The sequence below is a fragment of the Chlorocebus sabaeus genome, chromosome 3, assembly GCF_047675955.1.
Source record: "Chlorocebus sabaeus isolate Y175 chromosome 3, mChlSab1.0.hap1, whole genome shotgun sequence".
NCBI classification, from domain to species: Eukaryota; Metazoa; Chordata; class Mammalia; order Primates; family Cercopithecidae; genus Chlorocebus; species Chlorocebus sabaeus.
The window spans coordinates 48711051-48725907 of NC_132906.1; the positions used below are offsets into that span (position 1 = coordinate 48711051).

Sequence of the window (14857 nt, forward strand, 5' to 3'; positions counted from 1 at the left end):
TCATGATGGAATACTGTCCTTATGAGAAGAGACACCAGAGACACCTCTCTCTCACACACACACACACTCACTGTCTTTCACTCTCTGCCATGTGGAGACACACTAAGAAGGCAAGCTAGGAGGACAGTCCTCATAGAACCCAACAATGCTGGTCTCTGATTTCATACTTCCAGTTTCCAGAAATTTGAGAAATAAATTATGTGGTTTTAATCACCCAGTCTGTGGTATTTTGTTTTAGTATCTTGAGGTAACTAATACCAATGTAAAGTATAAAGGGAGTTATTAGTAAAATTTGAGAGGTGACATTATACTTTTTATGATGAATTAATATGATAAGATTTTAAGAAAAGATAACGAAGATATTTGGTTTATTTCACCTAACTGGAGAATTCCGGCTTCAAAAACCAGGAGAGATATGATTGATATGTAGAAGAGGAAGAATTATACACAAAGGTATGTTCAAGATTAAGAGATCCCCCCATTTGAGGGCAGAAGAAATGAAATAAATGAAAACACAAAAGTGAATTTGATGGAGTGTACAATATGGTTGTAACAGAGCAACTCCTTGAAATGAAAGCTAATAATGAAGAGGGTAATCCTGGAGACTGAGTACTATAATAGGAGTGTTTACAAAGTTCAAAGTATGAGATGGGCTGGGTGAAAAACACGGAATTCTATGACTAATTTTGCAGACTGGAAATAATAAAATCTAAAGAAGTAGAGATTGCTTCAGATGATAAAATACAGTCAGGGAGTTGCATTGATATAGAATAATTCATTGTTCACTTTCTTTCATGACATGCCTTAAATTTTATGAGGCTAGAAATAAACAGAGTAGAGAAAGATGAGGAATCAGTAACATGGATTTAAGTGGCTTTAATTTTATAAACACACACTGTATAGCAGTTAATATTGAAGGGCTGATATTTTTTTCACACATATTACGACATTACCAAAAACATTCTTCCATTCATTTTTCGCTCTTAGAAGTACAACTAGGACAGGCTATTCATTGATGTATTTTTTTTTTAAAGTTTTTGTTCTTTTATTTTCTCATGAAATGGGCTAGATCTTCTGAGAGCATTTCTATATTAGGCACAGAGCTTTGCTGCTGTTTTTAAGCTAAGTTAAACATAAATAGGAGCTCTCCCCATTTCCACTGAAGTGTCACTCAGCTAAGTACCCACGCTAGAGAGGAGGTGGTTCTCTCTACAGAGATTCGTCATGCCATGTTTTATACTTAGACATTTTTCTCAGAAATGAAACTATTTAAATTTCCCTTCTTATTGGTCTGACTGTAGTTTTTCTTGGAAAACTTGCTGTTGTTTCTGTACTAAACTCAACCTTTAGCTTTTCTTCCACTTTTAGTACTTTAGTTTTAAATAATCACAAATATTTTAGTTTGTGAGAAGACCGTACATACATTAAAATAAGAGCTTATGCGGGTTAATACAATTTTAAATAACAGACGTACATCCTTAAGTTTAGAAAAATTTAAGTAATTAGTCACCTTTTAAAGAGCATGATAAAAACACATATTTGAAGGTAATATTTCTCACATAACATGAAACACATATAAGAGGTGTCACTTAGAACCTCCAAAAATCTTAAATGAATTTGATAGCAGGTACAATAAGGAAAGTGTGACTTTAAAATTTAAAAAACAATAAACAACATTCTACATCACTTTTTTTCTATAAGAGTATCTGTCATTTGTAAATTACCAAGAATAGCATGATTTCAATAAGAAAGAAATTCTGAAAATATTTGGCCAATTGTAAACTTAATAATTGAAATGATCAATTAAGAAATTACCTAAGAAAAGACATCCGGGGCCTGATTCAGTGGCTCAGGCTTGTAATTTCAGTGGCTTGGAAGGCCCAGGTGGGAGGATTGCTTGAGGCCGGGAGTATGAGACCAGCCTGGGCAACATGGCAGGACCCTGTCTCTGCAGAAACAAAAAATTAGCTGGGTGTGGTGGCACACACTTGTAGTTCCAGCTACTTGGGAGGCTGAAGTAGGAGGATTACTTGAGCTCAGGAGTTTGAGACTGTAGTAAATTATGACTGCATCACTGCACTCCACCCTGGGCAAGAGAGTGAGACCTTGTCTCGAAAAAATAAAAATAAAAATAAAAATAAATAAAAAGAGAAGAATATACTTTTGTGACTAAGAAGATGGATTACCTTTTTTATTAAGTCACCAAACCTTAATCAATGAACCAGAAATTAGCATATTTTATGAAATGCTTGAGACTCTCTATGTCAAAGTTTTTCATGGTTTCTGAACCCATTTAACTTACTAAGCACACTGTCATTTCTTAGTGACTCAGTATTCTAAAACAGCATCTAACAAATCAGAATACTTATTAGGGAGAGATTTTGACACGAAGAAGAATAAAAGACAAAGTTCTCACAGAATTATCTGAAAGCTTTGTTTGCAAATTGACTTACATGCAAGAAAGATCAGTTTTTAAATTTTTGTAACTGGACTGAAATCAAAACCCCCCTGCTGACCTCACATTCACTTACAAATATATTTAATTTCAAACAGAGCTCTGATCATCAGCCAGAATTAGTTGTCAGTGTTCTATAAACATCTTACAGAAGCAGTTTAAAAGAAAATAATCACAAAAGAATGGTTTTAATTTTTTAAAGTGACATACAATTAAATATTTCTAAGCAATGCCATTTCATTGGACACTATGTGAATCACAGTGCTTTGTTGACTACCATGTAAGTTATAATCTACATTTATTCCATCTACTGTCTTTCATTCAGTAATTTTGAAAACCCTATAAAGAATTCATGATAGAAACTCAAGCACTCTAAAGAATTTCAAAGGGTCACAGTGGGTTGATGGAAGGAGTTGTTCTTCTGTTAATTAAATTCTGCCCAAGAAATAATGAAGGTCACTCTCACGTCATTTTCTTTGAATTTTACATGAAGTAGTAAAGATACAAATAATTTCTATTTACAAACTGTAAATATTTTAGCCATTGATGTTATAATTATTACTTTTATAAAATTTACAGCTGGGCAGTTAAGAAAACATAAAATAGTAGCTTTCATTACAGTCTCAATGTACTGTATAGAATGAAGAAAATATTCAAAGAGGTACAGAATCACTAACACAATTCATGTTAGTAACATTCAATCAGCTTACTAAATTGTAAAAATAGTGTTTATTTTGTTTTTCAAAATCATATATATTTAAGCATCTTGAGTTTTGTTTCTATTGAGGGTTAACCTCTTTAGAGTATCAATTGGTAAAATAATCAAAACACTATACAATTGATTTATTGGTTATCTCTGAAAACTAGTAACTATAAAAATCAATTTTAATGAATAAATATATACATTCTTTTGTATATTCAAACCTTTGTCTATCTTCTATTTGTGTCTTCAACTGATTTGTACTGACTTTGACATGATTATGGTACAAAAAATTACCATGTCTACTTATTTTAAATATACAACTTAAAAATAAAGCCAAAACAAACACTGTAATGCTATTGAAAGTATGTGCTCCAATACTCTACTGATGTTTCATTTTAAAAGGGGTGGTATAAAAACAATCAGAGAGTGCAGTGTTTTTTCTCTGCCTATGTATGACATGGGGATTATATTGCTGAAATAAGGTCTGCTGGACTTTGAGCACAATAATGGCAAAAAAACAAGTCACTTTTGTGTCAACATTGTGTCCCAATACCAGACCCATCTCCTGATGCTAAAAAAATAATTATCGATTTAACTAACAAAATCAGTGGAATCCTTAAGTGGGACCTCAAAGGAAGGAATAGAAGCCTCTATGTACATTTTCAAAATTTAAGAAATACTGAAATTAAATTAAATCAATGAAAGGCTGGGTATTGAGGCTCAGGTCTATAATCTCAGCACTTTGGAAGACTGAGGTGAGGGTGTTACTTGAGCCCAGGAGTTTGAGACCAGCCTGGGCAACATAGTGAGTCCCCATCTCCAAAAAACTAATGTAACTTAAATGTTAACCCAATCAATGTAAGGCTGCAAAGCCAAAAGTATCAATTTTTCCATTAGAATGAAATTGATTAAGAAAAAATTACATTAATTTTTTTATGTTGATGATAAACTTTGATTATAAATCATAGATGGCCAGGTGCGGTGGCTCACACCTATAATCCCAGCACTTTGGGAGGCCGAGGCGGGTGGATAACGAGACCAGGAGTTTGAGACCAGCCTGACCAACATGGTGAAACCCTGTCTCTACTAAAAATACAAAAATTAGCTGGGCATGGAGGCATGCACCTGTAATCCCAGCTACTCGGGAGACTGAGGCAGGAGAATTTTGCTTGAATCCAGGAGGCGGAGGTTGCAGTGAGCTGAGATTGTGCCACGGCACTCCAGTCTGGCAACAGAGTGAGACACCATCTAAGAAAAAAAAAACATAGCTGTCTTTGGCTAATAAAAATTGTAAAACAAGCAATTTCTTAAAAATTCATTTGATAAAATTGGTTCCATTGGAGAGAGGGATAAGGAAAAGGATTTTTGATGAATAAAGTTTGATGATGGCATGACTAAGAATTTTAATCTTCTAAATGAAGACACATGTCACTTTCGTAGATCCACAGTTAGATAGGGATGTTAGGTATCTGCAGGTACTCCAGCACAGCTGCAAAACTGAATGAGTTCGAAAAGCTTCTCAAGTACTTCTCAAGACACCTCCAAAGAAAAACATCATCAATGACAGTCATATGTCACTTAATGAGGGTGATTAGAACTGAGAAATGTGTCATTGGGTAATTTTGTAATTGTGAGAACATCATAGAGCACACTGACACAAAGCTAGATGGGATAGCCTACTATATACCTAGGTTATATGGTATAGCCTATCGCTTCTAGCCTACAAAAACTAGCGTTACTGTAGTAAACACTGGAGGCAATTATAACAAAGTGGTATGTATTTGTGTATCTAAACATATCTAAATATAGAAAATATTGTATTCTAATATTATGGAAACACCTTTGTATATGTAGTCCATCATTGACTGAAATGTTGTTATGCCACACTTTGCTGTATAAGGAGATCTTCCCTTTTATTTAGAATGCATCAGTGGTTCCCAACTTTTTGGCACCAAGAACCACTTTCGTAGAGAATTTCCCATGGATCAGGGTTGGGGGCCAGGGGTATTGTTTCAGGATGATTCAAGCACATTACATTTATTGTGCACTTTATTTCAATTATTATGTTGTAATATATAATGAAATAATTACACAGCTCATCATAAAGTGGAATCAGTAGGAACCCTGAGCTTGTTTTCCTGCAACTAGATGGTCCTATCTGCAGGTGATGGAGATAGTGACAGATCATCAGGCATTAGATTCTCATAAGTACACAACCTAGAACCCTCACATGCTCAGTTCACAACAGGGTTTGCACTCCTATGAGAATCTAATTCTGCTGCTGATTTGACAGGCGGCAGAGCTCAGACAGTAATGTGAACAATGGAGAGCAGTTATAAGTACAGATGAAGCTTTGCTCGCCAACACTCATCTCCTGCTGTGCAACCCTGGGACCCCAATAGACCACAGACTGGTACCAGTTCATAGCCTCGGGGCTGGAGACTCCTATAACACATCACTGAAATATTACAGGAAAAGGCAAAGTGCCAAAATCAAACATTAGATTATTGTACTATGAAGAGAGAAGCAAAACATTGTATAAATTCCCAAATTACACTTTGGCTTTTAAGTACAATCTCATTTCCAGCGTTTCATATTTGCTCTTTGGTTTATTTCTTTTTCATAATTGAATATCTAGAAGTTGGGTTCCAATGGGAATTTAATTAAATTTTTTAAATCACTACTTCGAAATTTTTAATGATTTCCTTACTAAGTGCACCACGTTGATAGACTTTGATTTTTATCATTGGTGTTAGCACTTCTTAAAATTTGTCCCCTTTTCCCCTAATAATGCAGAGATATGTGATATAATATTCAAATAATCTTATAAATACATGTGTTAGGCAAAAGTGACAAAGATAGGACCAGCATCTTCACGTGAACACTCCAAAAATTCATTATTCTTCTTTTGGGATATAACAAAAAACAAAATTTAATGAGTCAATGTACAATGGACATATGAGTTTTTCAATCTAAAAACAGAGAAATTTGTATGTTTCTGATCTTGTGTATAGCAACAATTTTGATAATGCAAATTTTTTATATTTTTTGTGGAAATTGGTGTAATATGTTAGATGTTCTCTTAGAGTAAGTTTATGTGTCAAGTAACACATTAAAATTGTAATGTAATACATATTAAAACTACTAGCAATACTATTAGTAGTTTCCAGACTTAATAATAAAACAAATAATAAATTAGATCTATATGGATAATCTATGAGTTCTCTAACTGCAAAACATAAATAAATAGTGCAAACTTAGCTGTTGCCTATATTCAAAAAACCAAGTGTAACATGGATATCTTTATTGGTAACAGAGTAAGCAATATATAGATATGTAACAAAATATTATTCTCTATAACTTTTTAGAGAACAAAATGCTGTCTGATACATTTAAAGATTAGGCTCAAATGGAGTACTCCCTCTGTGCTCGTATTTTTTACTTCCTCTAAGACAAGGCTAAGCAAACCAGATAAAGACAGGCAAAACAAATCTAATGGTACTAGTAACAAAAAAAAAAAAACATTAGGGAAATGAATTGCAGTGATTGTACACTTTAGCACTGAGAGAGAAAGAAACTCTACACCTATGACCCAAAGCTATTGCATTCCTTCTTGGCTTTGATCTACCAGGTCACTGTCAAATTCTCTACGTTAGCTTTTTCACTTCAATGATTGCTTTAAGGTAACATGAACCTACTATGTGCCTTTTATGACTCAATCTATTTATATCTCAATCTGTGAGCAGAAATCATCTATGAAATGCTTTCCCGGGCAAAATGTAATACATATTTTATATATTACACACACACATATATATATATTTTTTTTTCAGGATTCTAACAAATCTTCAATTAAGGATTTTTTTTAAATCTCTTGAGTCCTTTCTTGGCAAAATGTCTGTCAGAATGATAGACAAGATGCTATTCTAGAAATATTCCTTCACTTATCTAGAACAAACACCTATACATAAATACTCTTTTAAAGTGAATGTGTGTGCTCAAGACTAATTCATGTTGTAATTTTTTTTGACTGAGAGATCTGGAGCACATGAAAATCCAAGAGCATTACCAAATTACACATTTTGTATCTACCTAACAATTGTCAAATAAAAGTCTAAAATTATTAAATATATATATATATCCATTTACTAGAGATAATGCATTAAATAATTACAGCCAGCAAGTTCTTGCACATTTTGGAGAAAAAAAAATTTAAACATTTCTTTTTAGAAATGAATAAAGTATTTAAAATTTTTGACACTGCAAAATATCCTTACATGAAGAAGAAAAATAACACACATTTTAAAATAAAATAATTATGTTATATAATGAATAAAATTTAAAACTCCAGCTTACCCATTACTGGACAATCTTAATTCTAAGTTCTACTTTAATCAATATGTGGAAATTGGAAACTTACATTATGTAAAATCTTCCTTAACCATTTCAGCCAGTGTAGCCCTTTATTGAACTATTATAGGAGCTTATTCTTTTAAAGAGCATAGTCAAATTAATCTCCTGATGTCAAAAGACACAATGGCCATTTCAACATCTGTTCTCGTTTCCTTCCTCCAGGCATTTCCCTTCCCCCAGGCTTTTCCCTTAATTTATCCAATTTTCATCTTTCCTAGCTAGCATTTCTGTGCCACTTTTTCTCACCACTCCATATGCTTAGGAAGTCTTCCAGATTACACTCATCAAGCTATTGCAGCTTCCTTTATATATCCCAAGAACAACCAGCTCAAAGATTCCAAATGTGACCGTTTACAAGTCTCCTTTTCTTTTATTTATATTAAATTGGTTTTTTTCCTCCATCAGGGCCATCACATCTTAGACCAGAAGTTTATTATTAATCGATTGCAGAAGTTTCCATAATTTATTTATTGTATTGCTTATGAATAAACGATTATTTTTAATCACAGCAACTCATTATGCCTTAATAACATCGTGAAGGTTATAACATTATTACCATATTAATAGAATAAGTTCTGATTATTTTTAATGTCGGTTATAGTAATTGCATTAAACAGAAGATAAAATATGTAAAAGTAGATGTAAATTCTTATGTAAAATATTATATATATATATTTCTTTAAAACATGCAAATCAATACCTAATCATATATTAAGCGAAAAAGCCAGAAATTCAAGGTCAAAGAATACTTTATATTTTTAAGAATTGAATTTAGGTCACCTAAATCTTTTTGGAATTGTTCTCAGTACTAATTTATGACATACATGAAGAAATAGATGAATTTGCATGCCATATTTTAAAGAAATATGTATCATATATTTACTTGGCTCTTCTTATTTCTGGACATGGAGATTAGGTGTTTCAAGCCAGAGAGGGCCTGGTTCATCTCCCACCTCAGCAACTCAGTACACACAAACTCTTGCGCAAGCCCCTTGGGTTTCTGAGCTTCTATTTCCCTTTTCCAAACAGGGACGCTACTGACTACCCCACCTACCAAACTTGTTGTTTGAGTTGTTTCAAGTATCAAATGAGGTAACATAAAACATGTTTATAAAAGATACCAAACTGAATAAGAAACAAGTGATGCAGTAGAAACTGTGGGTGACGAAAACAATTCCAAACTTTAAAACAGCTAAATGAAGGTGTGTATGTAAATTCTTCAGCATACTACTCTCTATGGTGTCTGTAATGATAGACCCTCAGTCAGGGCTGCCAATAAGGAGGATGATTTTAGGAAAATAGAACCATTTACTAGGAAATATTCAGATATATTTCCTTGAAAGAGTAGAAGTGACAAGAAAACCAGGTTTAGCAAAAAGCAGTAGAGAGGTTGAAACATTTCTTCAATTCATGTTTGCTACAAATTTCTATAATTCCATGATTTTAAGATGACATTTTGTTAGCTGCCTTCATAGTAAAGTAAAAACTATTCACAGTAATTTTTGCGCCTGAGCTCTTTTGATGAAGGGTCATGAGGGCATGACAGTGTTCATAGTTGCAGTGGCTCATCCAAAAGAATATTTAAAAATGAAGTCTACAGTGAAGAGGTGGGAGAATGAGACAAGGAATATGAAATAGAGAAGAAAATTGGAAAATCATTACAGGAGTTGTTAGTAACTTTGAATCAGGATATGTGAGCAAACAGAATGGAATGGCATCAAGTCAAATGGGTAAACTAAAAGCAGAACATAGCCTACCCCCAAATATATGAATAAATAAATATATCAAATGAAAAATTCAGTGCTTAACTTGCAGATCAATGTAAAAGAAAAGGAACAAGGAAGGAGGACTATGCGAAGGTGGCTCCCAACTTGAAAATTGTGAAGTCAGGTTTAAAGAACCAAGGATACTATACTCTGTCAAACATAAGACAGATTCCAAGTTATATTAGAGAAAAAAATCACCTAAAATGGCAGAATGTATCTAAATCCTTATAATGGCAAAGAGAAGAAATAGTTCCTTTAGTCTTATATATGCATGCTCATTGACAGGTGGAATTATTTGTAGTAATATCAGATTAATCCAGTTGTTTAAAGCCACATTGTCCAACACTGTTGCTCTTCACCACAGGTAGCTATTTAAATTTAAACTAATAAAAATTAAATAAAATTTGAAAGTTCCTCAATCACACTAGTCACATTTAGAGTACTCAGAAACTACCTGCAGCGATTGCACTGGCTAATGTACACATAGAACATTTCCATCATTGCAGAAAGTTCTTTAGGAGAGTCCTGTTTTAATGCAATACATTTTTTCCCTAATATTGAGACATACATGCATATTTAATAAGTAACAAGTTTATCTAAAACCATAGATAAGCCCAATACAAGACTATAATAACACTGAATGCAAAATAACAACAAATAATACAAGTACAAAAAAATACAGTTTTTCCTTAATAAATGCTATGCAAAAGTCTTTAAATCAGACTAAATATCTTGACATCCAAGGTTTAATTTGATCATTGTATTTTAACCTGTTAAACTCTACTATAGAATTTGCATTTACAGGATAATTAGAAGACTTGGGGTGGTTTAGATGGTCCTTCATTGAATCCTAGAAAATGATGCTATTACCCAAGTTATGTCATATACTGGTCTCTGTTTATTATTTTTGAAGCCCTGGAACCTAGCATGCATTTGGTTCATGTTTGTGGAATAAGGGAGTCTCTCATCCAGTTCTAACAGGAGATCATTCAGCATCTGCTTCAACACTTACATTGGCAAGAGATTTACCACCTCATAAGGGAAAGCATTCCATTTTTAGCAGTTCTGTTAGAAAGAAGTTACTTCATTACAGAAAATCCAAATTTACCTGCTTATATAACTTCCATTAATCTTATGTTTTGTCAGATAAAGTTTAAAAGAAGTTTATTTTTTTTCCATGTAAAAGCTTTTTAAATACTTGCAGGTGACTATAACACTTTCCCCACCAACTATCCTTACATGGCTTTATTTCCAGATGCTTCTTTGTCATCTTCTAATTTTGCAATGTCTCTTAAAATGCAATGTCCAAAACATTACATTATCTTCCAGTTACACTGATCAGGGCAGAGAACTATGGGAATCACCCCCCATGGCTTCATGCAGTATACTTCTATTAAAGATGCCCAAGATTCCATTAGCTTTTCTTGGCATTCTCATCACAGCATGACTCATAGTCCACTTACAATCAACTAAGAGTTCCTACCTAAGTCTTTAAGATGAGTTGTTGTCAAATCATGACTCCTTCGACCTTGCTTCTTTTGTAGGTTTCTTGTATTAGAGTGGAGGACCTTATTTCATGCTGATGGCTCAGGTATATTGTTTCCATCAGTTAAGCTTTTCTAAACTTTGATTCTGTCAATCATCTAATACATTAGCTATCAGTTCAACTGTGTGTTGCATGTAAATATGATAAGAGTAAGCTATCAAACATTAAAATCATTGTTAAAAAATAGTCCACGTACAAATACCCATATCACAACACCAGAAACCTTCTAAGATGATACCCACATATTACCATGTTTGATTATTTATTATGTTTTAGGAGCCACATATATATGATCTTTAACTGTTATAACAACCATTTAGTGTGCTATTCACATTTTTTAGAAAAAGAAAGTAAAAATATGAATGACTTAATACCACTTAAGTAGAGCTAGAATTTCAATGGGGACCTTCTCAATCCACAGCCTGCCAGTTACCACAGAACACAAAGATTCCCTTTAAGTATCACTGGAACCCTTTAGCTGTAACATGTCGAGCATATTCATCTATTTGTTTCCCTGAAATAGAAGAAAGACTGTCAAAAGCCATACTGGCATTGCTAATTTATTTCTTAGCATTTCAGTAAGTTGTCAATTCATTTTTTCAAAGTTAAAACGAATTTTATTTGATACTCTTGCTACTGTGAATACCTCTTAGTGATTTGATTTTTTTAACGTTTGCAACACATCTAATTTTCAACCCATACTTTGTTATGAATCAGTGTTAAGTCCACTGACTTTTATTTTTTAGAATTCATCATTTAAGCCTTTTTGGAATTCAGAGTCTTAAAAAGTGAATGTCATATGTGGACATTTTCTATTTCAATATTGCCCATTGTTACATTCAGCAGCTTATATACTAATAATAAATTGAAATCACTACAGTCTAGAGCCTACAATTATGTTGATAGCATAATCCTGTCAGGTGAAAGAAAGTTTCAGTATTCTTGAATTTCAGTAGTACGATTGAGAAATCTCAATTTGACTTTCTTGCCCAGCACTTTCTGCATGAAACAGGATTATGTGCACCAATTAAATACCTCTCTTTCAAACCATTTTTTTCAATAACAAACAGTGATTGATTCACTTTATAGCATTTGTTACTCAAAATCTCAGAAACGTTTGTGCTTCAACCTAAAGCATCTAAAATGGGATTTTTTATCAAAATTCCATTTTCACAGATATACACAGAATCAATTATAGAACCTAAATGTTTTCTTAATATCAGTTATGAGATTTTCTTGATATAGAAATCTGAAGTGTGACATGTGTACACTCTCGAAGCATAATTAGCTGGTTTTTATTTTGGAGAGGGAAAGTTTAAAGCAAAAGTGCTTTCTGGAAAAATCACAAGTCTTAATCATATTAATAACAATTACATTTTAGGTCTTGGTTATGTATCCAAAGTATGTGCATGTATGTGCATTTTAAGATATTATCTAGTTACAATTGTCCCTTTTTATGCAATTGTAAATACACTCTCAAAGAAGAAATGGAAAAACAAACATGCCTTAGACATTCTTGGAAAGGAAAACTAGATCATCTCACACCTAGGCAGGTTGTTCCAGGTTGATGCTTCTTGAAACTGATTAGAATTTCAGAAAATCTAGTGGCATTACAACTAGAGATAGTGTGATGATTATTACTTTCACATAATTTTCACTGCAGAAGAACCTAAAAAATAATTTGTTGAAATATGTAGTATTATGTGGGTCTTCATGCATACTGAGAATAACAAGTTATTGCTTTGGCAGCCCTTAAGAAAAAATTAGAGTTAAAGGTCTGGGTGGGGTGACTCAGGCTGCTAATCCCAGAATTTTGGGGGACCAAGGAGGGTGGATCACTTGAGGCCAGGAGTTCAAGACTAGCATAGGTAACATAGCGAGATCCCCATCTCTACAAAAAATAAGAAATAATAAAAATCAGTCAAGCATAGTGATGCATGCATGTATCTTGACTACTGGGGAAGCTGAGATGAAAGGATTGCTTGAATCCAGGATTCATGCCACTGCACTCAAGACTAGGAGTGAGATCCTCTCTAAAAAAAGACAAGAAGGCAAAAAAAGAAAAAAAAATAAGGCTTAGCCCCCCCCTCCCCCCATTCTCACACATACCCACGATTTTTCTCCTTAGTTCTCACTCTGGATCGCTTCTCGATTTTGAGACTGATCCTAAGATTTTTAGAGGGCAGTAGGAGTGTTTCTGGCAGTGAAATCTGTTATTCCCCAATCCACTCCCCATTTCCATTATACATACAAGTCACTGAGGGCATCTGTTTATTTATTTATTTTTTTAACAAAGGGCTAACCTGTATTGAATTCTTTTGTCTAGCCTATAATGATCAGTGTCAGAATTGCCGCCTATTCAGTCTAATTATTTGACCATCTTATCTATGCAGATCACTGTGCAATTGTGTCAGTCCTAGATATTGATTAAAGGGGGCCAAGTTGTGCAGATCTGTGGCCATGCATGAGCTCAGTTTTCTAACCACAGTTCTGCATATCTGAAGTCTGTTTGGACAAATTGTGTGTTTTTAGACTCTTCTGCCTTTTAAATGGCAGTATAATACTGTGGAATTGTCATCTAACACTCTGTACCATGTTTCACTCATCTTCAGTGCTGAGAACAGTCAGGATATTTTCATAGATTACAATAATGTATATCACAAAGGATACACGATTGTGTTATTCATATGTGTAATCACCCATGGACTAACTAGAAATAACGGTGGTCTTATTATGCAAACAGCAGTCCATAATATGCAAATGAATATAAACAAAACCAAACACAAACCTCCAGAATAATGTTTACTGATGTATCCTTAAACATCTCTTTTTTCAAAATCACATTTTCCTGTCTTCTCGAAAACATTAAATAACCTCAAGGATGAATGCATGAAAAAGTTTATATTTTCTCCTTTGCATTTTTGAAAAGGAACCACAATATAATCTTATTCTGATTATTTGATTTATATTCTCCCAAGGCCATTACTGCCTCCTGGCATCATTATATGCTTGTGTAAGGTTTATATGGTGTCTCTTTTAATTGCTTAAACTAATCTATTCAATGACTGCAAATCGAATGCACACTGGAACAGGCAGCCCATGAATTCCATCCTTCAGAGGTGTCCTTGAACATGTGTTTGTCCTGATGAAGAGCAGAGACAAAACAAGAATAATGAAATGAAAGAAAGTCTTGTCAAATAATATATCTGAAAGAACTTAGAAGCCCAAAAGATATTTTAGTTAAAGAAATAAAAATAAATTAGTTCTTGCTGTTTCACGTTTTTGTAAGGAATTAGTCTAATTACATTACAGTTAAGTCTTCGAACTATTGTTAAACAATGGTGTACCATATGGAAAGATAATAATATTAGATCATTAAATATGATCTTACTATGATTAATGTTATTATAAATGTTGGTTTAGGTATATAGCCTCCATCGAATAGAAACATTCTTAACACCACGGAAGAAAATTAAGTTGGGCCATGATAACTGTTTGCATCTGAATCTTACATATACTGTTGCACACTGATTCTAGAAAGCTCCACCTGAATTGCTAATACACACACACATACACACAGATTCATACTGCAACACAATAAATCAAATTACTTACACAAGGTAATTTTTCTAGTTTTTAGAAATAGAATTACTGAAAGATACTCATAGCTACATTATCTTCTATGTTAAACAGAATAATTAATTGTGTTTTTCTACCAAATATACAAGAATAATTACAGACACAAATAGTAGTAGAAGAAGAGGATGAGATAATTATCATAACACCGAGAAAAAAATTAATAACTTTCTCTTAAAATTATATTTTCTGCATACCACCCTATTTTTTGATGGGCCTTTTCTTACCTTGCATTATAACCTACTATTATATTCTGAAGAAGAACATGGCTTAAGTCATGCAAATTATGTGTTTTCAGTCATTCCTCTGCCTAATAAATGACTTTTGCTACTCTCTTC

At 33.3% G+C, this 14857-nt stretch overlaps 1 protein-coding gene across 7 annotated transcripts in view; it reads right to left on the reverse strand.

The window, feature by feature from the left end:
- Positions 1-14857, reverse strand: part of PCDH9 (protocadherin 9) — a 951590-nt gene that overhangs the window by 672017 nt on the left and 264716 nt on the right. Inside the window, exon 3 of one of the 7 annotated variants that reach the window (XM_073014382.1) lies at positions 862-4406. The exons of the other annotated variants lie outside the window; for them this stretch is intronic. Within the exon in view, the coding sequence (XP_072870483.1) occupies positions 4296-4406 (111 nt within the window). The 3' untranslated portion in view covers positions 862-4295. Of the gene's footprint in view, positions 1-861; positions 4407-14857 lie in introns of those variants that run through there. 7 annotated transcript variants of the gene reach the window in all.